The 27,271-nt window shown below is 46.9% G+C and overlaps 1 protein-coding gene across 8 annotated transcripts in view; it reads right to left on the reverse strand.

Moving 5' to 3' along the window:
* ETS1 (ETS proto-oncogene 1, transcription factor) overlaps window positions 1-27,271 on the reverse strand; it is a 130,981-nt gene that overhangs the window by 32,497 nt on the left and 71,213 nt on the right. For 4 of the 8 annotated variants that reach the window (XM_072822671.1, XM_072822667.1, XM_072822669.1 and 1 more), the window contains 2 exons: window positions 8,897-8,998; window positions 886-1,005 (listed from right to left, as the gene is read on the reverse strand). In XM_072822671.1, the coding sequence (XP_072678772.1) occupies window positions 886-1,005; window positions 8,897-8,998 (222 nt within the window). The remainder of the gene's footprint in view (window positions 1-885; window positions 1,006-8,896; window positions 8,999-27,271) is intronic. The other 4 variants (XM_072822668.1, XM_072822670.1, XM_072822674.1 and 1 more) reach the window with 1 other exon arrangement.

Here is a 27,271-nt window from a genome sequence, read left to right on the forward strand (position 1 = left end):
TCCTTAGAGAGCTCGGAGGATGGCAGGCAGGCTGTGGTGCTCACATCGCGCCTGCTGTCCAGGTCCCCCCCACTTCCATCCAGCAGATGACTTCATGAGATGCTGGGAAAACCCAGGGGTCAGAATTCACTTTCTTCCGCTTTGTGATCCTAATAGGATGTTGGGCACTGCTGTCAGCCAAGGTCTGTAGTGACGTAGTATATACGTGAGAAAAGGTTTGGAGGTATATCCACAGACTGACTAAGATGTGGGTCTGACTGGGCTAGGAGCTGTGGAGGGCATTACTCTTACTCAACAGAAAAGTGTTCTCTCTGCTCAATTGTTCGGGAACTGTTGCTTGCTGGAGGCTTAAGTGTTCTCCAGTCATTTGTCCTTTCCGACAACTCCAGTCCCCTTACATTCCTGAATAAACCCTTTCAGATGAGAACACCCAAGCATAAACACATTTCGCCAAAGCACATGGAAAAGAAAAGAGCAATCAGTTAAATTCCAAGGAATCTAGCTCACTGGGTTCATCCAATGATGGCCCAAAATGACTCTAAGACTGTGTTTTCCAAGATTGACTGTGCTTTGGAATTACCAAGGATTGCAACTTCTTGGGTCTGGGACATGGTCCGGGCTGTGGAATTTTTTGAATATCGTGAATCTCATGTGCAAACAAGTTTAGGAACCACTGTCCTAAGACCAAGATGACAGTGGCAAAACCTGGGAGATGGGGAAGCACTGGCATGTGCCTACGATGGCTGGAGCAGACGTCTGCAGGCAGCGGCAGGTGCTGTCCGACGTGTGCTTAGTCATAATGTCTACCTCACACTACAGCTGAGAAAACCAACCTCACCCAAAAGTCTGATCCCATCCCTCTCTTTTCCCATCAACAAAACACACCTTTTGGAATTCCCAGTCGTTGCTGTTCTTTAGAGAAACCACTGAAAGTAGCTTTCAATGCCTGAGACATCATTTCTTTGCTGCTTGGAGTTAATAGTGGTACATCAGCACATTCCATATCTGTAAGGAAAAGAAATGCCGTATGAATAATAAAAACAACACAGGCGATGAAGCTTAGCTCATCTCACTGCGGCCATCATTAAGCAATAGATACAAACAGCAAATCATTATGTTGTACACATGAAACTGATATATGCTAATTGTATCTTAATTTTAAAAACTAATAGGCAGTTAACCACCCATAAAATATGATAGGGCATGAATGGCCTGAAGAAGGCAAGCTGAGAAATAACTGTACTACACGTCCTCACTAGGGCAGGTAAAATTTGGGGGGCTTTCCACAGCATGGTAGGCCCCTTAAAAAAAAAAAAAAAAAAAAAAAACCTGACTCTTGCCTAGAATGTTCTGCATCCTCGACAAAAAAAAAAAAAAAAAAAAAAAAAAAAAAAAAAAAGCTCATTCTTTTTGCGTAGCTTTACTAATTCACCCATAGTCCTTACTCATCCTTCACATTCAGTGAGAGTATTAATGTTGCTACCTACTTCCACGAAAAGGAAATAACAACATTCATTCACTCAACAAATCAATATTGAGCACTTGCTGTGTGCAAGGAATTAGAGAAGCAAGCAGTGAGCAAGACAGCAATGATCACTGCCCTCATGGAGCTGGACGTGAGGACATTCTGGCAGGGGATCAATCACTACAAAACTAGCTGCACAATTAAACATTCAAAATCTCAATAAGGGCTTCGTAGGAGAAGCAGAAGAGGAGATGTTAACATGGAACAGTTATTCCTGCAAGTCTGGGGGAATCAGAAAAGGCCTTCCTCAGGAGAACAGATGCCTGACCTGAGATCCAAAACACACATACTAGTTTAAACAAGAAAAAAAAAATACTCCAGTAGTTCTCCAAGTGTGGTCCCCAGAGCAGCTGCATCAATCATCACCTGGAAATTGCTAGAAATGCAAATTCTCAGACCCTCTCCTGACCTCTTGAATCAGAACCTCTGGGTGGGGTGGGGGACTCCAGAAATCTATGCTTTAACGCACAATCCAGGTGATCCTAATGACCATCCTCATGGTCCTAGACAAGGGGAAGAGCACATATGAAGGTTATGAAGAGGGGAGTAGGAGGGGAAACTTGGTCCATCTTAGTATCAAAAAGATTTATGCAGTTGGAGCAGAAAAACCAGGAGGACAGTTGATTAAGAGGAGGGGGAAAGACAAGCATGGAATCTGTTCAGGCATCCTAGTGGACATGAAGTGGTACCATGCTGCAGTTTTGATTTGCATTTCCCTAATGACTAATGACGTTTAACATCTTTCCATGTGCTTATTGGAAAGCCATTTTTGTATCTTCTTTGCAGAAATGTCTACTCAAGGGATTGTGCTCATTTTTAATAGAGTTGTTGGGTTTTTCTTGTTGAGTTTTAGGAGTTCTCTATATATCTGAAAGAGTTGAAGTGGGGTCTTAAAGAGAGATCCATATGCTTATGTTCACAGCAGCATTATTCACAGTAGCTAAAATGTAGAGGCAGCCCAAATGTGTACCAGTAGATAAATGGATAAGCAAAGTGTAGTATATACACACAATGCCATGTTATTCAGCCTTAAAAAAGAAGGACATTCTGACCTGAACTATGACACGGATGAACTTTCACATTATGCTGAGATAAGCCAATCACAAAAAGACAAATTATATGAGGTACTCAGAATAATCAAATTCATAGAGACAGAAGGTAGAATAGTAGCTGCCAGAGCCTGGAGGGAGAAAGGGAATGGGGAGCTGTTGTTTAATGGGAACCAAGTTTCAATTTTACAAGATGGAAAGAGTTCTGGAGGTGGATATTGGTGATGATTGCACAACACTATCAATGTATATAACTCCACTGACCTGTACACTTAAAAATGGTTAAGGTGGTGAATTTTATGTTATGTATATTTTACTACAATAAAAAAATGGGGGGGAAAAGAGTAGATCACCTTAGCTATTCTGTATAGAGTGGGTGAGGAGGTAACCATGAATAGATGTGGGAAGATTTGGCAAAAGGTTCTTGCATTACTTGTGACGAAAGATGACGGTGGCTTTGACTAGGGAGATGGTGATACAGGTCATATAAGTGGACAAAGTTGAAGTGCATATACGAGGTAATATCTACAAAGCCTGATTCCTATTAGGTGGTGAGGAAGAGTGAGGAATCAAAATCTGCACATCCACCAACATGTCATCCCTGGCTATATCCATCTGTATTTTTATCTCCACATCCAATCCCTCTTGTATTCACAGACCACGTTCAGAGCAAAGATACATAAATATGGCTCAGGTTAAAAATCCTCTGGATTCACCTCAGGCACAAATTCCCATAAAAAGCAAATAGGAAGACAAAGAAATGACCTGAGAATTCCTACTAGCCAACCTATGATCTTTAGGCAGTGAGACACTTTACCGTAGTAATTTCCAGAAGCCCTCTTCCTCACCATGGATCTTGAGTGTATCATATGAAACTGACTTATAACAATGGCTGAGTTCCAGGCAAGGCTACTGTAGAAGTTCCTCAACCAGTAATCCCTTAGCTCTGGCCTTTTTAAAAAAAAAAAAAAAAAAAAATTCCCTGGACATACGTATGAGTTACTGGCTGAATAAGATGGAAATACAGAAGGGAAAAGATGACCATTAGTGATCTCTGTAAAAGGAGCCGATATATTGCCTCTGAATGTCAAAATGAATGGAAAGTACATTGCAAGAAAGAAGAGCCAGCACTTTCCCTCCAGTTTGCTTTGAGTGATGCCATCAGGAAACAGCTTGGAGTTCAGCTCTGCTCTGAAAGCACCGAAGGGTTCACGGCAGCTGTTCCACAGGCCCTGCCACCAAGGGTGAATCTGAAGTTCTAGGGAGTGGAGAGTTTGGGCTGCCCTGGGACGTGCCCAAAAAATTCTAGTAATCTAGTGGAAAAATCAACATGCCTCCAGGAAGGTTGACAAAATGATGGAAAATCCCAGATTGTTAAGAGGGGGAGGGGATAAAATGTTGATTACATAACATCCAGCTCTTCAAACAATGGAGTAATCATCAAATGAGTCACCAAGAAAGACATCAGTGCTGCCCCTTTGTCCCCACTCTACACGCCCGAGAACAGCTAAGTGTCAGGTCCAGAAATGTCCCCACTTAGAGTAGAAGTCAGGTTGACCTCAGAGAAAGGGACCTTTTATTTAATGGCCTAAGGGCAGTCCTTTTCAAAGGGACAACTACAGCATCCCCACCTCCTAGCACAGAGCAGAACCCAGGAGTCAATCAACAAATGTTTAGTTAATTCAATGTTTTCCAAATTTGAATCAACTTTCCTTCCCTTCGCTCCCGTCCAACACAAATTCATGAACTTGAACTGTGTGGGTTTTGTTTTGTGTGTTTGTTCCCACTATTGATTTATGATTCGATGAAAAGAACTTTACTGATGGCGGAAATTGGCCAGGACAACACACGTGGAAAATACAGGCCAGGCCAAATGCACAAGCAGTGGTTGGGCTACAAGCTGGAACTGAAGGCCAGTATTGGCTGGGAGGCCCCACGCATCTTCTACACAGAAGATGCCAAGGTGATGTGAAGGCTAAGGATGACAAGAGAAAGCCCGAGAAAGAGGTTTCCTGGAGTCTGCTTCCTATAATCCTGCACACTCAGGCAGTATGGTCTGGACAGGACCGCTGGGCTGACAACTCTCCGTGCAGGTTCCTGCTTCCTGTTAGGGAACTAGCCTTTCCCGGCTCTCGCTTGCTCTCTCCAAGAGAAGCAGCTGGAATGACTTTTGCCTGTCTACCTCAATGCCATCTCCAAAAGCCTGGTCCGCATGCTGTCAGCTGCAGCTGCACAGCGCCCATCAGCTCTGCCCCTAGCTCCTGGATCTCTTGGAAAAGTGCTCACAGCCCAGCTGGTTGGCAAAGGCCAACCCTGCACACTCGGGACACCTGCATTTAGACTTGATGAGGTCAGGAGAAGGCGTGTCATTGCCCTTGGACCAAAAGGATTCAGACAGGAAAGTCAGAACTTTCCTCCCTTGTTAAACAGTGTGGAATACTGTTTTTTTTTTTTAAAAAAAAAAAAAAAAAAAAAGCAAACCCCCTCTCCAAGTGAGTGAACAATTAGCCAGGATTGTCTCTATCAGGAGCCTGGGCATTGCATTTAAATGATGATGAATAATCACATTTGAAAGCAGACATCAATCTAAGAGATTAAACTATCTTCATAGAAACTATGAATGCAAAAATTCCCCCTCTGGTGCTAGTTTGTGATCGCAGCAGTTCTGTTAATTACACTGATCAACAACAATAAGGAAATCATTACACAGGTGAAGAGACTATGACCTGGGGTAGCCCAAGCAGGCATCTCTGTCATTCCTGCTACATTTTTATCTCATTACCTGTTCTAATATTTTTGCCTCAGGTACCAAAGATTTCTAATTTTATGGATGGCATCTAGAAATTAATCAATGCCCCCCCCCCTAGAAATTCACTAACTGCATTCCATGGACAAGAACTAAAGTTGCCTTTGTGTTAATATTTGTAATTGCAGTATCTTGGACTCAAATAACACATTTGTCTCAAAATGCTGAGGACCTGACCCAAAGACAGATGATGCCAATACACTGGAGACTAAATACAATACATGACAAACTGAAGACACTGCGAGCATATTGGATTTCCTACCCAGGGCTTATTCCTCAGGACCCTAACTGTGAGTTAATATTTATAAGAATCACCCTGAGTTTCAGAGAAAAGAGTTGTACAGAAGCTGGTGAATGAGTAACAGTCCCAAACGCTTGTCTTACCAAGCCTGCACAGTACCGAGGCGGAAATGAGCAGAGAGCACTCCCTGAATCAGTAGGGGCATAAAGAAGCCGGGGCATTCTGAATGCATGGAAACATCTGCTCATTTTGCATTGTGGCCTGACCCTGAAGAAAAGTTTATACACACCCCATGGATGTTTTAAGTCAAATGTGGAACAACAGTTTCAATTCACTTATATGTAACTCAAGGTTAAGGGCTGTTCGATGTCCAAGAACCTGTCCAGGATGTTTTCATGTGACTTTTCATGCCTTTCTGTTAAGCTGTTTGAAACTGAATGGCTCATATCAACCATGTTACGGAGAATCTACACCTGAAGTGATGTTTGTTCCAGGAGAAGTCAGGACATGGCCTTACTGACCTGAGACGTTTCTCCCCTCACCATTCTCAAAAATAAAGCGGGGTGTCTGGGATCCAAGGGCTCAGTGATGAGAAACAAAAGTAAGAACTAGAAAGGCCAGGTATGTTATTCCAGTCTTGTGAGATCATCCAACTGGCCAAACCCCACCAGGTTACCATGATGGTATTATCTGTGTGTGGTGGGTGCTGTCCCAATCAAGAGCAACAACATGAAAGAAACACCAAGAATGAATAATATGCCTTATATCTGAAAACCCATTTATGGCCCACGAAGACCCTTCCTGGATACTATTTCATGATATCACATGTGAAACATCCAAGGATCCTGGGGAGGTATTACAGGATCCCCATTTTACAGATGAGGAAACAAAGCTCGGAGAGATCAAGAGCTTGCCATAAAATTACAGAACCAGGAAGGCCCAGCTGGGGCTGGACCCCAGTCCTGCAACTCTTAAACTCAAGCTCTTTCGACTCCATTCCATCGCAGAAAATAGGAATAGATCAGAGATCCAAGAAAACTAAATTTTTTACAGCTCAGAGAGAGAAAATGGGACTTTTATTTCTCAGCTGGAAAATCAGATACATTTGAGGAAATAATTAAAAACTTAAACAAAACCTTTCCTACAGTGAACAAATCCAGAATTTCACATGGCTAGCCTCACAAAGACATAATTAAAAGCCATTCACAGAATCAACTGTAATCGTGTCCTTTCTTGGGAGTGTGGGTAGTGACACTTCCTTCCTTCCATACAAAGTAACACAGGTTAAATGACAACCTGGCTTCCTTCCCTGTCTGTGTTCACCCCTGAGTCACCTTGATGAGCAACCGTGCACATAATATAAGGTTAATTAGTTACATAAAGAGAATTCTGAAGACAAGGGAAAAAAGACATAGTGGGGTGTGCGCGGGGTTTGACTTGGCTTGTTGGTCAAAATCCATGGGTTCTTATCTCAGTTTTGCCATTAATACAATCACACTGGATAAGTCATTTAATCAGTGCTTTGCTAAAAAGAAGGCTATTAATAGGTTCTAGGTTAATGTTAAGTAGCATTTTTAATTTTCCTTATCGCAGTTTTCAAACCATACACCAAAGTAGAGGGAACAGTACAATGAAATCCTATTCAAAATCTATCAACACTACCAGTTTCTATTTCATCTCCTTCCCCCACACTGAAAAACTGTAAAGCTAATCCCAGACCACATGTCATTTCACCCACAAACATTTTATTGTCATGAAGACATTCTCTAGATAAAGGAGGATCGTAATAGGAAAGCTTACGAGAGACAGATAAACTCGTGGAGAAGGAAAATAAGGCTTCAGATTACTTTCCACAGTGCTTAAACCTAGGTCTAGCTTATTGATCGGCCCATGTGAACCACAAGGGCTTGTTTGAAAGCAGCATTACCATGATCTGGAAAGTGAGGAAGCGGGATCAGAGAGGGATGGCTCAAATTAGGATGGAAAGCCAGTCCCTCGGACTCCCCTGTCCTACAAGCAAAGACTGCGGGGACCATTCTTCCTAATGTCTGCGCGAACTTATAACTGCAGCTAGGAGTCTGCAGGAGAAGGCTGCTGACTCTGGCAAGCATCCAAAGGGCAGTGCCAAGCTGCCTAGAAAGTCCCAGTGTGGGAGAGAAGGCACATTCACTCCTTTAGATCAAGAGAAACAGAAAAATGCCCATGGCCAGGGGCTGCTAACGCTGACCCCAGAGGTGACTGTCCCTGGTAAGTTGTTACTGGTCTCGAAGAGGACTTCCCCAGTCAAGACACTAACGGCTCAGAGGAATGTGACAGGGCATCTCAAAACCCATCGCCGCTGCTCTCTCTCTCTCTCTCTCTATCTCGTTCATGGACAGGTGGACTGGAAGGAGCGATGAAGAGACCTGTAAGGATCCTCTTTCTCTCACACTCCTGATTCTAAATTCTGTAATAGGCCCTAGAAACTTGGCAGGAAGGCCTTCCAGCTGAGGGAGCTAGAATAATCCACAAAGCTTCTGGGCTGAGCTTAGTGCAAAGAAGGGAAATAAATGTCCCTCCTCAGCCCCTCAGCTCTGTTTTCACAGACCTAATGATGTGACGGAGCAATGGGGGACAGGCAGGACTGTGCTCCGGCAAGCCGAGAGCAAGATAGGGCTTGTGTCCCCTTGTGGAGCCACCCATCCCTTCCTAATAGTCCATCACTGCCCCCAAGTAAGGGGACACCATGAGCTCTGAAACAGACTCCTATCGGTTAGGAAAACATACAACCAGGCTTCCGCCCTTCTCTTAACACCCAACCTCCTACGAGTCACCAGCCAATAAAAAGCCATTCCAAAGAGGGCAGAAACGGGCTGTGCAGAAAAACCCCCAATTCACCCTCCAACGACCTGACCCAAAATGCAGGCCAGTGAGTGTCCAGCTACAGCCTCTGGGCTCTGCTGCCAAGGCCACCGCCACCGGGGAATGCACACTGCTTGGGTACAACGTGCCACCTCGGGGGTAGGTGGCCCTTCTCGGACAGAAGTCATCACGGGACAAAAGAGATGGTCCAGGGCGAGGCAAAGCATGCTCCCAACTGCACCGGGAAAGCGGCCCCGGGGTCCTGCAGCCGGGCCTGGGAAAGATGCCTGCAGAGAGGGCTTCTGAACATCTGAACATCTGTAGGAAGTGACTTCAGTCCTCTCCCTTCTCCCCTCCATCCACCCCTGCCCCATCCCCCAAAAGGAGTTTTAACACATTATTACCACTGAAGTCCTGAGGATTTGGTGACTCACCAGGCTCACACATGGTTCCAATGAGCCCTTGACCATTACATGGTAGGGGAGCAGGAAAAACAAATGAAAGCGGTTGTAATTCGGCAGCGCCGGAGTTCAGACCTGCCAGACAAAAGGGATTGCAGGCATGTTCCCAAATCCGTTCAGGCACCTGACATGCAAAGCTATTTTTAATCACTGGATTTATTTCTTTCCTACCCCTTCCACCATCCTCCACCTCAGCAAATGTTTCGAAGTCAGAGCAAAACCCAAATTAATTCCAGGTGTTCAGGGAAACCCAGAGAGGCTCTTCCGTTCCAGAATCTGAGCCAGAAAGCAGAACTGCCCCCTGGGTCCTGCAGCTAAATTTTCTTGCTCTTTACTTAGAGGAGTTCAAATCTCCTACCTACACATTGGGCAAATGGCCTGAAAGGGGAAACATCTGAATGAGTGTGCCCCGCTAGAATGACTCCTCAATTATGTGTTGGTTTTTTTTTTTTTTTCTTTTCTTTTCTGGCAGCCTAGCAAGTGAAGGTGCATGAGACAGGTTTCCAAGACCAAGGAGATGGAGCCTTCTTTCGTTATCCAGGATTCTCTCCCCACCTTGCAGTGAGGTTTAAATTAAATTAAATAAGTGTGAAAATACCAGCGCCCAGCAGAGAGGAGGGGCTCGGTAAATTACTGGGGACTTGGGGAGAACTAAAAAGTACCTTATAAAATATCAAGAGTGAAAAGACTACGCGATTTTTATTTCCTAATGCTTCCAGAGACAGCAAGGGGTAGGAATCTGGCAAGTTTCCCAGGTACAAGTAAGCAACTGAGAAAAGGAGAAAAATGAATGCAAAAATCCGATTCTGAGATGTCAATGGAAATCGACATCCCCCGAATCTCGCTCTTTGTTGTAACAGAACAGACTATTTTTCTGACCTACTCTGTAGGCTCCAGTCAGCACTGTCACCCCAGGTGTGTCCTGCCACGACAACACCTCCAGGATCCAACCTGAGATGCCTTTTGGTTTTCAAAGCCTCCTAAGAGTGCCACCTTACAGTCCACATGGCACAAGACAGAATTGTAATTTGGGGCTCGAAACCCTTCTCTATATGTTCAAAACTTGCCAAAACCCAAGCTGCTTTTTCCTCCCGAGTCATTCATCGGTCCTGAAAATGAATGATGACACTCTCACGATTTAAAAGAATCTTTGAACAATGGAGATTTGGGAGATTTGGGTTCCTGCATTGAAAGGGACAGCTCAACGGGGAATTGTAAAGAATCATGTAAAGCTCTGACACGATCCTTTCCAGCCATTTACAGGGTATGTCACATGCTTCCTATCATTTCCCATGTGGATGATTACACTTGACTCCCGCCACATCACACATTTTACAAGTCCTGAGTGTCCGCGAACCGTGTGACTGCTTGGTCACAAAAAATACAGAGAAAAACACACAGCCGCGTTTCCACATTGCTCAGGAGGAAGCCTGAATTGGCCTCTTTCGACCCCAAGGCTTTTCAGATGGCCTCAGGAGCTCCTATTGGCTCTTCTCCTGTCTTTGCCTCAGAGTGAGGACACACCCTTGTCCCACCGTGCACTGTGATGGGACCACCAGGCTTTCGGTGGCGTTGTGGCACAGAATCAGCCCACTCGAGATGCTACCTCTTGCTATAATCCCAGGCACCACTACTTCTAGGTTACATACTGGCCTTTGATGCTTCACCCCCGGAGACCCTGGAGATGCTGGTGAGCTGGCCTAAGCAATTGATTTTCACTTCACTTGCCCCCTGCCTTGGATTTCTCAGGACTATTGTTTTTTTGTTTTGTTTTGTTTTGTTTTTTAAGATTTTATTTACTTATTCATGAGAGACACAGAGAGACCCAGAGACACAGGCAGAGGGAGAAACAGGAGCTGGAGACAGGACTCGATCCCAGGACCCCAGGATCACGCCCTGAGCCAAAGGCAGGTGCTCAACCACTGAGCCACCCAGGTGCCCTCTCAGGACTGTTATCAGCCCAGAATTTCACATTTTACAGAACGTTTTCTCCCATGCTCTAACAGGATCCTGAAGACAGCCACGCAAGCAGTGGTAGTACCTGCATCGCACAGGTGAGGACACCTGGAGGCTCACAAGGGTCACTCAAGTGGCTTTGCTAAGATGCCCAAGCCAGCGTGTCTGGGTCTGACCGGCTCGCAAACCCAGATCCTCAGGCCCTAAAGCCGGGTATTCTCTACCCAGACCTATCAGCAGAGGTCCAAGCAGGGGAGGCGGAAACGCTGAACACCAGGACACTTCTTTCCGTTTCCCCCATCATGTGTACGGCTGAGAACCTTCCTCCTGCAGAAGGAGAGCACCCCAATCCCTGAGCCCCTCTACAGAGAGCAGTCCCATCCCCAGGGCCGTGGGGGGGGTGGGGGTGGGGGGCCCTCACCGCCCGTCCCACCCTGACCCCCTGGGCTCAGGGCCCACCAGTGACCCCCTGGGCTCAGGGCCCACCTGACACTGGGTCTGGAGGCAAGACAGCCACGGTGGGGGCCTCATGAGGATCACCGGGAAGGCCAGGCCGGGCGAGGCAGAGGATGAGGAGTTTTCTCCACGGGCAAAGGAAAAATCTGGGCAAACAAATGGAGTAGAGCCCGTTTATTTAGGCTGGAAGAGGTAAAGTTTTTCTGCACTTTTGAACTGTTTTCTCAAGGCTGGCCTCTCCCTCCCACGCAGGAAACAAACACTGAGACAGGCCTCTTGCAGCGAGGGCTCTAGTGGCTGAAGGCTAGCAGAGAGGCAGAAGGAAGAGGGGTATGGGGGGTGGTTAGAGACCCACGGGGGCGGGGAGGGAGCAGACAGTAGGAGCTGGGAGAGGAGTAGGAGGGGACGGGCTGGCAGGGAAGGCAGATGGCGAGGAGGAAGAGAGGGAGAGAAAGAAGGCAGGGGAAGGAGCTACTGGGAAACCTTAAACCCGAATAAAGGCCAGAGAGCAGAGTGGAAGCAGGCTGGGAAGGGCCAGCAACTTCCAATTAATGATGTTCAGAAAGCAGCATTTTTCCATAAATTTTGAAAGGAAATTCTCTCTCGACTTTCTTATTTATTTATACATTATATAAATACATTTTTAAACCAAAAAAGGACCGTTTTTTTTTTTTTCCAATGGGAAAAGGCCTTGTCTGAGATGAAAGCCAGTCTTCAAAAACCCCTTAGAGGAAGCTGAAACCCCACATGTCTTGGTGCTACAGAAAGAAAAACAAAGTGGACATTCTTCCTGTGTTCTGAGGCTTTTTTATGCAGATGTGTTTTTCTTTTAATAAATAAATCTGGACAGAGAAGGAAAACGCGTACTCATACACATTCACACAGTACAACTGTCTGTTTTCAACCCAGGGAAACCACAATGAAAAATAAGAATACCTAAGTCCATTTTCCCAGTACAGGGACAAATGTTCTCAACAGGCCGCCACGGGCAGTGAAGCTGTCCGCTCTACGGACGTGGCCCGCCCAGGCCCCCAGATGGACAAAGGACCCTGTGCTAACGAGTGAGGACAACCACCTGGACCCGATCACCGTGCTTCCCAGAAGGGCCCCCAGCGGTCCTTTAGGACGACGCCTGACTTCCTAAGACATTCAGTTGCTCTGTCCTTTGGGGGCCACTTGATTTTCTTTATGAACTGCAATAACGATTTCATGATGCGCGCACACTTTGAGTTCAAATCTGCCTTCTCGTGCTTTCTAGCCTTTGGCCCTCCTTCTGTAGGCTGAAGCCACCCATAGAGGATTAAAATCTTTCTTCGTCTGTGGGTTTTCCAACTGCTTTAACATCCTTTGTCACCACGTCTATCCAGGTTTTTACATTCCTTGGTGGTTCCTCCCACCAAGCTCAATGGCATGGTTCTATCCATGCCCCCCTCCCCAGAAGCATTCCCGCATGCCCATGTTCCCAAAGAGCCTCATGAGCATTCCCAGGTGCATGTCATACTCCTGGGGAAGAAATGAGGCCATCCCCCTACACCGTGCCCTTCCATGGGTACACACCAGCACTGAGTTTCCCAACAGCGACGCTACCAAAGCCACTCAAAGTGCCCTACCAGGGCCTTCTCTTCCATAGGAAGTCAGGCTGAGCCAGTTCTGAACCCGCTGACTGAATCTTATTAACCTCAGTGCAAGGCTTTGCATTTATCCATATTGAACTTGACCCCGTTTGTCTTGATCCATGTTTCCAGGTGCAGAGATCTTTTTTTATATCATGAATCTGTCCTCATCCCATTAGCTTGGCACCATGTGCAGTCTAGTAAGCATGCTTTCTGTATCCTTCTCTAATCTGAGCCCCCGATAAAAACGCTAAAAGGGCAATGAGCAAGTCCTGGGCCCTGTAACGCTAGAGACCCTGCATCGTTCTGACACTGACCCATTCACCAAGACCCTTTGGGCAATAGTTGCTTGACCGGTTACAAATCCTCCTGATTTTACTCTGGTTGGATCCACATATCCTCCTCTTGACCACAAATACATCATGGAAAGACCTGGACCAAAGCTTCGATGGAGTGAAAACATGAGGCTACAAGATTGAGCTGATGCACCTGATGTGGAGCCCATTCTCCTGGGTTCTCACCAAGAGCCAGACAAGTGCAAAGGCAGCTGAAGGAAATGGAGCTGGGATGGAGATCTCTGCACAAGGACAGAGAGAGAGAGAGAGAGAGAGAGACCCAGAGACGGAGGAGGGTGTGAGGGAGGCAGGGAAAGAGGGAAAGAGGGAAAGAGGGAGGGAGGGAGGGAGGGGGAGAGAGCACGTTCCACGTTCCACGCATGCGCTCCAGCCACTTTGCATCCAGAAACAATGGTCACTGAGAGAACAATGGCTACAGACAAAGTCTTGGTCTATTTATATCTGCCACTGTTAGTCCCAGACGAGAGGAACTGGAAGTCTGCCCTGTACGCACAGCTCCAACTGGACCCAAGCTGGGAGAATGATGAGGTCACCAAGAATGTTGCCTGCTTAGCACAGGCTCCTTTTCTGCTCGCTGACTTTCTTCTTAGCCTAAAGGGTCTCTTCGGCCAAGGAAAGAAGTTTGCGCGGCTACTGCGAGAGTGCAGCCTCCGCTGGGAAGGGATGGGTCCCCAACGTAACTGTGGCTCAGCCCAAGCCCAACATAAGTAAGGCCTTCCCTACAGAGGTCAAAGGAAGGTGGGCAGGCCAAGGGAAGACTAACCAGGATGGGGGTCAACTCTACGCTTCCTGGAACAAGAGTCCTATCAGGTCTGTTCATTATGCCCATCGCAGGGCACAGAAAAGAGGTTTTCTGTGGGAAAGTTCCCTCCTCACTTCTTTCGGAGCTGGCATAAAGGGGCGAGGAGCTGAAATCCGCTGATATGTGTGTCTCACGTCTCACAAAGACCTCTGCCTCGCGGACGGTCTCTCTCTTCTCTGGAAAGGCCACCTTCTGCTCTGACATGACTATGGAGCCATCGTCCATTTTAATCCTTCCTGTGTGACTCATATTCTTTTCTTTTTTAGGGTTCCACTTTTAAGTTTTTATTTTATTTTATCTTACTTCCAGGAGGGTTAACATATGGTGTTATATTGGTTTCAGGTGTATAATGTAGTCACCGTGTTACTTCTATCCTTAACCTTCCAAGAGGCCGGTCGAGAGGATCCGCAGGGGTCACAGCCTGTGATAGACACCAAGCTGAAGATGAACAGAGCCGAGCCAGGGAAGAAGGGGTGGGGACACGGGAGGGAGCCCTGAGGGCAGTCACCCTGCCACACCCCTCTATGGTCTGTTTCCCCTGACAGCCCTCAGCATCCAACCTAACAGCCCTCCTAGAATCCTAAGTGCGAGGCTGGAATCTCCCAAAGGCAAGAAATTCAGGGCTTCACAGAGATCCCCTGAGGAGTAATTTCAGCCTCCCCGCCCCCCGCCCCAGTGCCTACCCGTTCCTATCACAGCTCCCCTCCTTGCACCTAGACAACCAACCATAAGGAGGCAGAAAGGGACCCAAATAAGATCACTTTCCTCCTTTTCGTCGACACAGCTTAGAATGTGTCGTGGAGACTATCCTGGGTCATGTCACCACATTCCCAGGAAGTAGAGGCAATGGTGTGGAATGTAAAGGCTTAAGCACACAGCAGACGAGCGCTGGGCATGGCTGCAGCAGGTGCCACCGGCGAATGGTTCCAAGAGCTGCCTCGTGTCCCTTTGCTGGGCGCCCCACACCCTCTCCAGTGACTCTAGGACTGCCTGCCTCCAGATGCTCAGGTTTAGGTGCTCTGAGAAGCTTGAATTACCAGTTAACTGAGATAATATGTACAAGGCCACAGCGTGGAAACGCTCCTAAACATCTTTCTATCTAGACAGATGGCAGAGCCTGAAACCCAGATGAGACATCTGACCACCCAAAATACACCCAACTGTGAAGATCCAAACGGGCATGTGGGCCACTAACCTGCTCCACTGCTTCATCCCAGCCCTGCCTCCTGGACTGCCCCCCTCCCTCCCCACCCCACCACACACCACCCCACCCACCCCCATGCTCCCAACAGGTTTCACTCTCCCTTCTACTGCAAGGGTCCTGTTGCACCAGCCCGGGGCGCTTCAACAGAGCCACGTGGGAGCCACATGGCAGAAGAAGGCAGAGACAACGCTCCCACCCTGAAGCGGGGCTGACAGCGGAGGAGATGCGAGGATTCCCACCCATAGCATGTTTAGCAAGTGCTGGAGACGGCCCTTCTCTGGACCCACCAGCCTTCACAGACGCCTGCACACCAGATAAACCCGGCCAAAAACTGATGGCATCGCCAGAACACGGAACATCTGGAGTTTAGAGCATCAGGCTTTATGGATTCAACAAACAACTCATGAACTAAAGGCCGCACTCAGTCTGGTAAACCCAAATGTACGTTCCTGATGAGGAATCAGAAATCCTGTCGCTCTGAGGGATTTAGGTAATAATTGCAGAGTGCCCACTCAAGGTGGCCGAGCTGCTAAGGAGGTACCTCGGACCCAGAGAGATGGCCTCAAAGGGACTGTGGGTACTCTCCCTAAACCACTGGGTTCGCTGCTAAACCTATCATCTGAGGCTGCTCCAAGGTTTGTTTAGACCTACCTAATCTATAATTTTGGCCCCTATCTCTTCAACTTTGGCCTTTTTTCTTTATGGCGTTGGGCCCTAACTATCAACCCATCCACTCTACTTGTGTGTTCACACTTTTCCTCGCCTCTCTGTTCCTCCCTACGGACCTCACTACGGCGATGTGACACATAAAGCCTTATCTGGGGCCCAAAAGCAGGAAAGAGGAATTTATAGAATTTGCTATAAAACTTTAACAACTCCTTGGAGGGATGTTCTCTTTCCTGGCAACTCAACGTAACTGTAAGATGAATGGAAAGCAGGCTGTTGGTAGAGAGGAGGAGGAGCCCAGATCTGTCACTGGTCGGGGGTCCTATGCTCTTCCTGGAACACAGACTTAGAAGGCCCTTCAGACGTCACCTCGATCAAACCCTTTCTTTTACAGAATAGGGAAAATGAAACTCAGAGAGGTGACATCAACTTGCTTTTGGTCTCAGGGCTGCTAATTCTAGACCTCTTGATTCCCTGTCCAGTGTTGTTGTTTTTTGTTTGTTTGTTTGTTTTGTTTGTTTTTAACTGTGTCCCACTGCTGTTTACTTACAACAGTAGATTGGGAAGGAGTCAGTCTCCCTCATAACTTCCCACTATCAAGCCCTGGTTCATCCTTCTGGACTAACACTGCTCTTCCCCAGGTTCCTAACAATCAAAGAGGCACAATCCACCCAAAGATCTAATAAGCATGACTTTGGGATTGTACGGACCCGTGACGCCACCTGTTCCCACTCCAGACTATAAGCTTTCAATACCAGTCAGCCTCTACTATAGAAGAGCTTCCTCTGAGCAGAGATTCCAGATGAAAACCAGGAACTCTAAAGCAAGCGACTTTCAATATTGAAGTTCAATTGCATGATACTGCTGTGTTTGACAGCTCTAAAATCTGAGGGTGCTGTTCACATCAATCCAGACAGAGTAAGGCTGCAGTTAATTTTAGTGATCTATTGACCTTTATCTAAAAAGCACTGAAAGGAAAACAGATCACCACCACGCCATTCAAAGGTTCTGTAACACTCCATCCCAGTCCTGCTGCTGGTATCCCAAACAGAGTGATGGAGACTCAGGGATAAGGGTGAGGAGATGCAACAAACCCCACCAACAGAGCCAGGACATCAAATCAGGGGCCATCGGCCTGTTCCTTGAACCTGATGCTTCTAATTAATGAGGCCAGATGTCTGACTCAAAAGGCCATGTCCTAAAGCAACACAAGCAGCTCTAGTTCTAAATGAAATCCATTTAGAAGACAGGGAGCTAAGGATTTAGGGAAAGATACCCCTCAGTGTGATGTCTCAGCCTCCATGGGATTCTTTTTTTTTTTCTCTCTCTCTCTCTCTCTCTCTCCTTTCCGAACAGACCTCTCCTAATGGCCCCAAACCTTCTGACAACCCCACCACTCGCTGCCCTCTGAGTGTCGCCCACGCTGGCCCCCAGCAAACAGCACCGGATGCCTCTCCCAGGGGCAAACCCTAGAGGCTGGGAAGTCGCCAGGCAGACCTGAGTTCCAGATCAATGGGTGTGATAGGCCAATGGGTAGAGAGCAGAGAAAAGGTGATCAATGTAAAAGGGGGAAGGAGCAGAAGCCACACTCCATCTGCCCATGTCAGGAGGGAAAGGGAGGCCGAGATGCAGAGCCCTCAAGCCCTCATCCGCCGCTAATAAATGGCCCTGCCTCATCAGGAAGCCATTAGGAAATTGCAGCCACCACAGCCCTCAGCTCTCGGACGGACGGTCTGCATGCAGATGGTGAAAGCACTCATTATCTCTGCCCAGACATCCAGGAGCTCGCTACACAGTGGAGCCTAAGCAAGTGAGCCACCAAAATAAAGCTGGGGCGTGCCCGGTGCAGCAGCAGGCAGCAGGAAGGCGCTTGAGCCTAGGACAGGCAGAGAGAGCCCCGGGAGCACGCGAGAGCAGCAGGGGAGAGTAGTGGGGGCTCTTACCCCGACACAGGAGTCCCCCTCCTCACGTCCTCTGATGGACAGCCTGGCTGCATTCCTTTATTCAGAAAGAGCTACTGTCTACTAAGGGGTATGGAGTTCCTTTGGGGGGGAGGGGGGTGATGAAAATGTGCTACAGTTATGCATCCATGATGCATCTGCAAAGTTATGCATCTGCGAAGGTACTAAACCCCTCCAAACCGTACCCTTTAAAATGGTGAAATTCATGTTATGGAAATTAAATCTCAATTAAAAAAACAATATACATATATATTTACCTATGTTTATAATATATATAATTTATTATATTTATATATATTTTATATATATATATATAGTTGGGGTTTTTTTTTAAGGAGCTAGTGAGCCACCTGCTATGAGCCGAGCAATGCCTGGGTGATGGGGACCCTTCCCGTGGAGTTTCTCTCTCTTTCTGTGGGGGAAATAAACAAACCTCACACAGGCACACAAGCGAGGGCCCCACAGGCACACCTCATGATGAGCAAGAGAACGATGACTAAGACAAAAGGTTTTGCAATGGAGATGAACTGATGCAGCTGGGCTCCAGAAGCCTGGCGATGTCCTGGGTGTGTGTGTGGGGGAGGCAGCAGGGGGTCAAGGTGTGCCAAGGTGTGCAGGCCAACTCGGAGGGCAGATGGATGGCATACAGAGGAAGGGACGGCAGAGAGGCTGGGACCCTGCCACGTGGATGCCTCCTGAGATAGCAGAGAGGCTCTGCTCACTGGAGCCCCAGAGAGAGGCTGGGCAAGGTCCATTTCCAGAAGCTGACTTGTGGTATCTACAGCTTTGGGGCGGGGCCCGGGAGGGAAAGCCACAGAACACCCCATGTTCCCCCGACCCAAAGACGTCCCCAGAAGATGCTGCCCAAGCACTCATACTTCGATCTACAAGGCTTTCAAGAGGAAAAAATTTTTAATAATCTCCATCAGACCAGGTTCTTTCTGGAGGTTTCTCTCCCCACCCCTGGGGGGAGACAACAGAAGGTGAGGACAGACCAGGGCTTCAGACAAACACACACCCGGCCAGGCCCACTGGACAGGAACGGAGGAAGGTGCAGTCACAGCACTGTGACCAAAAGACATCTTTTGGAAAATTCTTTTCCAAGAGGGATCATGAGTTTTGTCCCCTGGAATGCCCCAGGGCGCTCCTGATTGGTGCCGGGGCCCTGACTCAGAATGAGCGCAGCTCCACCCTCAGATGAGTAAATAAACTGACCCCAGGAACCGAGGGGGGGGGCAGCCGTGAGGCCAAGCCAGGGCAGGACGGAGGGCCGTGCCGACCGTGGAGCACGGCACCAACGATGACACCTGGAGCCCACTGGGGGACAGGCCTGCAGCGGGCCTGAGGGCGAATCCTGAGCCGCGGCCCCGTCCCCTCGGGGCGCAGCCCTGCCTTGGCAGCCGGCGCTGCTGCTTTATGATACACTGAATTAGTCACCGGATTAGCAGGCACATTTACACACACTGGCACACAGCTGTTTAAAGACACAGGATCCCCTTCTGGAGGTGCCAGATTCCGGCTGTAAATCAACCATCGCAATTGGCACCGGGCATGCTCGAGGGGCGGCTCCCGCACGTCGGGGAGGGAGCCAGGGCCCCAACGGGGAAGCTCCAGCAGCCGCCCTGGGTGCACGGACAGGACAGAGAGGACAGCAGGCAGGATTCCTGGGTCCTGAGGCTCATCATGGTCCGGGGGGGGGGGGGGGTTGCCCGATGGCTTCACCGGCCTGGGCCTTCCCGGGGCGGAGCAGGCTCTCCTCCCGGCCTGCTGCTCTCACAAGTAGCAGAGATTCCCTAAGGCAGCTCCCAGGGAAAGAAAGGATCCCAGCCAGGGCGAGGGGGAGAGTCCCTCGGGCAGCTAAAAATCATTCTGTGCCCCGATAACCACAATTCCAGGGAACGTCCTCACGGATGAAGGCAGAGGCAATGCCTGTAAATAAAGCTTTCAAGTTGGAAACGTGACCAAAGTCCTAATTCAAGTTCGGTAAGTATGCGTGAGAGGAAGAAGATATTGCTAACTGGCCACAGGGACTGCTCTGGCCCGCGGGTTATGGGGTGTCGAGTGGAAAATTTCTGCAACCAGGTTAACAGTAACCACAGTTTTAACAACCACTGAAGTCATAAGAGCGCTGTCAGCAATGAGCACAGTGGCCTATGAGATAACTATAAAAAAGACTATTGGACACCGTGGCAGTGGAAAAGTATTGTCTCAAATCATCTCAAATCCTGACAACAGCCCTGAAAGCTCTTCATGATGACCCCCGTTGTAAGAACCAGAAAAAAAAAAAAAAAAAGCTTGGGGAAGTTAAATACTTGGCCTAAGGGCAAATGAGCAAGTAGAAAGGCTGAATTCGAACCCAGGACCAGCTCCCGTCAACCCTGCTCTTCCTAGGACACCACGGTGCCCACAGTGAGGCACATCATTATCACATGCACAATGAATGGCAGACCGTGATTTAGGGACAAAGATCACACTCTACAGAGCAACCTAAGTGCAAATCCCTTCCCTTTGCCTCAGAAGTCTCACCCACCGAATGGAAAAAAAGAGAGAAGATAGATCTCAAGATTATGGGAAAAAACTCGTGGCATAAGCAAATCCACCTGGCAAACAAAAAAACCAAATATAATTACTAAAAAAGGTACACTGCAGGGGGGGTAATTTTGAGATTTGCAAATAGATTTGTGACTGGTTTGGGTAGAAGGAACCCATCTTACACCAGCTTGTAGAAATTCAAAGATTAATTAATTCTTTGGCATTGGTTTGCCCAGAAAAACACTGAAAAATAGTCTCTTCTTAGAAAGCAAGGTCTCTGAGAGCCACTGGAGATTGGACTCATCTCCGCTCCTCGCTCACTGTCTGCAGTGCCCCTGGGAGCACAACCTAACCAAACCCTAAGAACCCAGAGGCAAGTCGTCAAGGCCCAATCCCATTGAAAAAAACCAAAATCTCTGTTTTGTTCATCCACCACCTCAAATTCTTTGGAGACACTGAAGTCAGTTGGGAATTTCACGTTTCTCCCATCAGCCCATCCATCACAGAAGGCTACAGGTGAGGGCATGGAAAAGCCACAAAGCACCCCTAAGAGAAGCCTTCAGAAATCCAGAAATAAAGAAAGAGATACTTTACTTTTCAAAAAGAAAAAAAGAAAAAAAATCTTCAATTGAATCAAAGGTTAACTCCAGGTCCACCATGTAGACACTGATTCATTCCATGTGTGTTTATTTATCTATAAACATTCCTGTTGCATCAAGTGGCCTCAAGGCCTAGACTTGTGCCTCTGAACGTCCCCTCCCTGGAGAATTCTCAACCTAGGGTGGAGCTCTTACTTCATTCCTCGGTTTCTCAATCTGGAAAATGGGGGCCAAAGCCCTAGGTCCGAACATGAGTTTGGTGAATTCAGTTAGTGACTTTTCATTTGTGCATTTTGGATTTGAAAATGCACAGCCAAAATTCTGGGAACTATTTTTTGGGGAACTTTTTGGGGGCTCTCTCTGTATTACACATCCCAATGGTAGATATTTAGAGACCTACTGAATGTTTTTTTCTTCATTACCCTGATAATAATGAGGAGCCTAAAAGAGCGTAACACACAAAAGGATGTTCCACGAATCGAGGCCCTTGATGAGAATGTCAGCAAATTTTCTCTCCAAACAGATTCTAAGTTGGTAGGATTTTGTCATTAGAAATAGATCTAAGCCCACATTTGTGACTTGACAGCTCTGGAGCCTTGGAAAAATTAATAGAACGTTTCTAAGACTCAATTTCTTACCTTCAAAATGGAGATTAAAAACACCAACCTCACAAAGTTGGTGCAAAGCACCCTATCACGCGCCTGGCGCATAGTAGGTCCTCTGTAAATATTTGTTTTACTTCTCTCACTCCTCCAAACTGAAACCCAGAGACATTCAAAGACCAAAAACGAGCACCCAGCAGTTTTGAAGAACGTTTGGTTTCCATGGGGAGGCAAGGAAGGTGTAAGATTGAACTCTTGATCTTACGTGAAATCAAGGATGCGTTTCCTGTACACACACCCATGACTCACCCTTAGCTTGTATGTGACTCTATATCACATCGCTCCCTAATTTAATAACACTCCTTACATCACCAATGACTCCAGAGTACTTTCTATACCCGAGCTCCTGAACTCTCTCTCACTCTCTCCCAATGAGAGGCAGCTCACTCACTAGGAGTGAGCACCCTTCTTCCAGAAGAGTGGAGAGATGATACAGAGATGTGGAGATACTCTGGGAGCCCAGAGCAAAAACAGACTCAGGAACCCTCATTTCCACACCAGGCACTAAGTGGGGTCTAAGTGGACCTTCCCAGTTTCAAGCACAGAGAACATTCAACCCAGGAAAAGGTAAGACCAAGGGCGCCTTAGGTTTGCCCCAAACTCTGCACATGTGGCGAGCACGAAGCCAAAGGCCAGGCTGAGAAAGATGCACTTCGCAGCCACGCTAAGATTTTCCTACTAAGCATTAAGTTCAGGGCTGAGATTCAAAGAAGTACCAAACATAGGCCACCTGGGTGGCTCAGTGGTTGAGCATCTGCCTTTGGCTCAGGGCATGATCCCGGGGTCCTGGGATCGAGTCCCATGTCAGGCTTCCTGCATGGAGCCTGCTTCTCCCTCTGCCTGTGTCTCTGCCTCTGTGTCTCTCATGAATAAATAAAATCCTTTTTAAAAAGTGACAAACTTAAAATGGTCATCTCTGTTTTTGCTGTCATCAGGGATACCACCCTCTACTCCCCATTCCCACCTCCAGAGCCCTCCCAAGCGCACTGCTGGCTACTACTTAGGATTATATTCACCCCTAGGAAAAGAACAACATTCCAAGGGGATACTTCTCAGTGTAACAACCTGTCACTCCACCTTGGAACCCTCAAGTTGCCAGAAGGACCAACACAAGGAGGGAGGGGACTTTTTACTGCTAAAGAACAACAGATGGCATGAGCTTACTAAACTCGGGAGTGTATATACCTGGTGCCATTGCAAATGTCCCTGCTCCAAATGGGAATGGGGGGAGGGACCCACTCATCTAAGATGTCATACTTCTTACACACCTCTTGGGCACAATTCTTTCCCATGAAATGCAGTATGAGATTCAAAGGTTTTTGTTTCTGGTTTGTTTGTTTTTTTCCCCCTCCAGCTATCCAAAGTTCTTGTTAGAACATTAAAATGGGCCTCATTTGCTGAAATGGGTAAACAGAGGGACAGAAAACTATATATCTCAACATAGGAAAATAGGTTGGACAGGAACTCTTTACATTTAAAAAATAATGTATTTCTCAAAGTCCAAGGTCAACCTGTCCCAGAGGGAAATTGCTTATTTATCTAGAAGCCTGTGGAGTAACTCACTTTTTTTTTTTTTTATTCTTGAGAAGAAACTCACTTGCCATCCTCCTTAGGGGTTGGCCAGTGAGTTGGCATCACAGAAAGCTATGCAGATTTTCCAGATCCTATGTCAGAATCATCTGTGCAGCCCACTCAGAACTCAATAATTAGCCAAATGTGTGGAACCTACTAACTACATATAAGATATGTGGGGGAATCTATTTCTGGCAAAAGAGAACAGGGTGTCTTGTTGGCATTTCTTCTCTCAAGCTACTGCTTATTACTATTACTACTATTATTATTATTAACATTGAACCCACTATGTAGTCACCAAATCAAAGAAATAGTGAAAACATGTATGGCCAAATGGAAGTGTTAGGGGGCTTGGAGGAATAGAGCTTCCTGTCCTAACTCTACACCTTACTGACCCAAACTTGGGGAAAAAAAAAAACTCAGAATCACTGCTCTGCAGTTGCCCCGTTTCTAAAATGTTACTAACTAAAGAAAAACCACCTTGAGGTTCAAATGTAGTGAAGTCATGTGTCTAACTGTAAAACTGCTACCAAATTATAACCAAATATTAAGTGACCTGGCTGCTAATAAGCATCAACAGACCTCAGCATTCCGCCCCCCCCACCAAATTCAACAAGCATCCAGATATTTCTGCACGTTCTAGAGGCCACAGACACGGAACTTCAGAGTGAGTGGGTCTGAATTCAAAGCCCTCCCCTCACCAGCTGTGTGTGTTCAGGCAAGTTGCTGAACTCAGTTTCTTCATCTGTGAAATGGAAATAATACTTCACCATCAGGGGTTAAAGTAAAATAATGAGGTTCTGGGGACATGAATACCTTAACATATTAAGAAGTCAGCACCTAGTAACTAATAGGACAAACAAAACCAAACAAAACCAAAGGGTCGAGCTGAGTGGAGAGAGGCGCCCATGTAAGTACTAGGAGGTAGAATGTACCTTATACCAATGGCAGTTTTTCTTGTTTTTCCCCAAACTGGCCTGCCACTCTGAGGCGCCTGCCGCTGACAGAAAGGGTAAAGTGTGAGAGGCCTTTCTCGAAGTGTAGAAATAACATCAAGAAAATGATCTTCAGATAACAGCTTCGTGCAGGCAACGCTCGTCCATGGCTGCGAGAACAGCCTTTGCAAAGCAAGGCAGCCTGTGCTCCCCGCACCCCAGCACACACTTGCAGCTTTGGGGTCGGCTGGGGAAACAAGCAGGTGGTGTGCTTGTTCACTGACACCCGAGGTGGGGGGCAGCCCCTGAAGAAGGGTCAGCTGCTTGCTGTGTGAACAGCCAGAAGCCAGCGGGCCGGGCCCTGCCCTCTAGACAAACAGGAGGCAGGGGCCTTGAGTCACTGAGTATGTCAGGAAGAGGTACTGAGGTGGCTTTGAGCAGAATGCATTCCTGCTGCAGGAGGGGACTGTTTACCTCCCCGAGCAGTGCACTGAGAAGTGGCGGCTCACACAGAATCGGCTCCCGGCTCAGACCACATGCTCAGCCCTGAGGATGCAGCTGGGGCCGGCTGCTTCACCTACCGGACCCCTAACCTCCATCTCCTTCCTCCAGATGAGACCCCACGCTGGAACTGCCTTCCGCCGCAACCGTAGCAAAGGCTGATGGAACGAGGAAGCTGTTTCACGGAGGGGACCCAGAGGAAGGTGTGACTCCTGGTCCGGTGTCACCCCTGAGCCACTGTGCCCGGTCTCCCGAATGGCAAGCAAGGCCGGGAACAGTTCCCAACACCTCTCTCCGTGAAAGTTACTGACCTTCACAGGTGTATCTCAAATGCTCCCAGCGATTGACAAAATTCAAGGATTAGGAGGAAAACCTCCTCATTTTGCCTACCTCCAGAGTGGCATTCTACGCTCTCGCCAAGCCTGAATTATTTATCTGAGACCCTAAAATGTCAGGGTAAAGAGAAACCTCATAGGTCATCTTCTCTGGTTAATGTATTTGACTGAGAAAGAACATGAGGTCCAGAAAAAAATGAAATGACTTGCCCAAGGTCACGCACACCAACAGGTGCAAAGCCATGGCTGGAATCCAGGGCTGTTGACTCACCAGGCAATGAATGAGGGGGGCCCCAGTGTGTACACTGCACTTACAGTATTGATTCCTACTATGCTGAGAAGTCTCCCTCTACCATTCATGAATCCTCACTGTACTCCAAACATTCAATTAGTATTTCAATGATACTAATGACAACCTTTGCATAAGGTACAGAATTCAAGTTCTAGGCAACGAATATCCCATAGGAAAAAAACATAAAGCCTAGAAGTATAAAGGTCATCCTATGGAAATCCTTCCACCAAAAACTTGCTGGCGATGGATCTCCTGAAGGACATTTTCAAATCAGACTCAACCACCTGCTCTTATTTTAAACATGAACACTAAGCAAGGAATTATCCTAGCACAAAACTGTCATCGCACGAAAATGCCATTCGACAAGAACCGTTCTAGTACCTGGCCCGTAGTAAGAGTTCCTAAATACTTCAAAAACCATGGATGTACAAACACTCCCTGGGTTTAGGAATGCCCTGGCCTGACCTAGATTTTTTTTTATTTTCCATTTGTAGCTTGAAAATATGTACCTGATTGATTCTGTCATTTGCTGAGGTTTAACGCCTATTCTGATAAACTGATATAGAGGTTTTAATAACTAACAGTATGAGTAGGAGATAAAGTAATGCCACCGAAAAAAAAAAAAATCACCTCTCTGAGAAGCCTATTGAGTAACAACTTCTTTGTCCTTAAAACCTCCCTACCTTCAAATGCAAAATTCATCCTGAGACTCAAAATGTTCTCACATGGGTCCTGGCTTCACGTTTTCTTCTCTCTTCCCCTTCTACAATCAAGGTAGTTTTCTTCATATTTATGTAAGCCTTTCTTTTACGCTAAACTTTTGGCATCCTTCCCACACTGTTCTTTCTATCTAAAATAATCCTTTCCCTGTTTTTACACCTCCTTCAAATGCTTCTAAAATAGCCACGTTCTCCCTGAAGCTGACCCGTGAAATTATTCTAGCCTAGAAGTGTTGGAAGAAAGAACCCAACAGGCACAGAAAATATAAATAATCATTGATCCGCACACAGGTCTGTAAATTCACACAATGGTCCTCCTGCACTTTCAGCCACGGAAGCCTCTAGAGCACAGGGAAGATGATCACGTCTGATTCACCTTCACCAGCCATGTATCCGCGAGGGATTGAAAGGCTCCTGAAAAGACAACACAGATGAAGAATGCAGAGCCGAGGTCACCCACCTGACCACCCGAGACAGGTCCCTATGAGGATTTTTCCAAAAGTCTATGAAATAATCACTTCGATGCTTTGATTCATTTTTCTATTATTTCTTTTTGTTCCTTTATGAGTTCTTTCATACTTCCTTACTCCTTTTTTCTTTCTTCGTTTTTTAGCCAAAAGGGATGTTGCAATAGAATCCACCATTCCCTTCCTCCCTTCCTAAAGCACGGAGGGCTTGCTTTTTACTTTTGTTTTTGTGTTTACCCACTTTAATGGTACCAAAAAAAAAAAAAAAAACTCTTTTTTTTCTTCCCCTTTTGATCCCATCAGTAAAACTCCTCATCTTAGACAAGCATTAAAAGAAAACAAAGCAAAAATGTTAATTGTCTTCACTTGTGCAATGATGACATTTCCCCCTTCTCAAAACTTCATTTTCACACACACACACACACACACACACACACACACACACTACATCCACAAAGCTTACAGTTCCCCTGCAGAACTTTGCAAAGCAAAAATTAACAGCTTAGCTTAGCTACCCAAAGTTACCAAGAGGTTTCAAATGCTTGAAGTGAACTTGTTTGAGGTTGATTTGTAGCTGTTTCTCAGCCTCTGAGAAATATTATATTATGCGTCAAAAACACATTTAAAAATATAACTCACGGTTGGGGGAAAAACCACACTGCATTGAATTGCTTCAAACTCTTCATCTGGCCCTCGTAGCTTACATGGGACGGTCTAAAC

This window comes from Canis lupus, chromosome 3, assembly GCF_048164855.1.
Source record: "Canis lupus baileyi chromosome 3, mCanLup2.hap1, whole genome shotgun sequence".
Taxonomy (NCBI): Eukaryota; Metazoa; Chordata; class Mammalia; order Carnivora; family Canidae; genus Canis; species Canis lupus.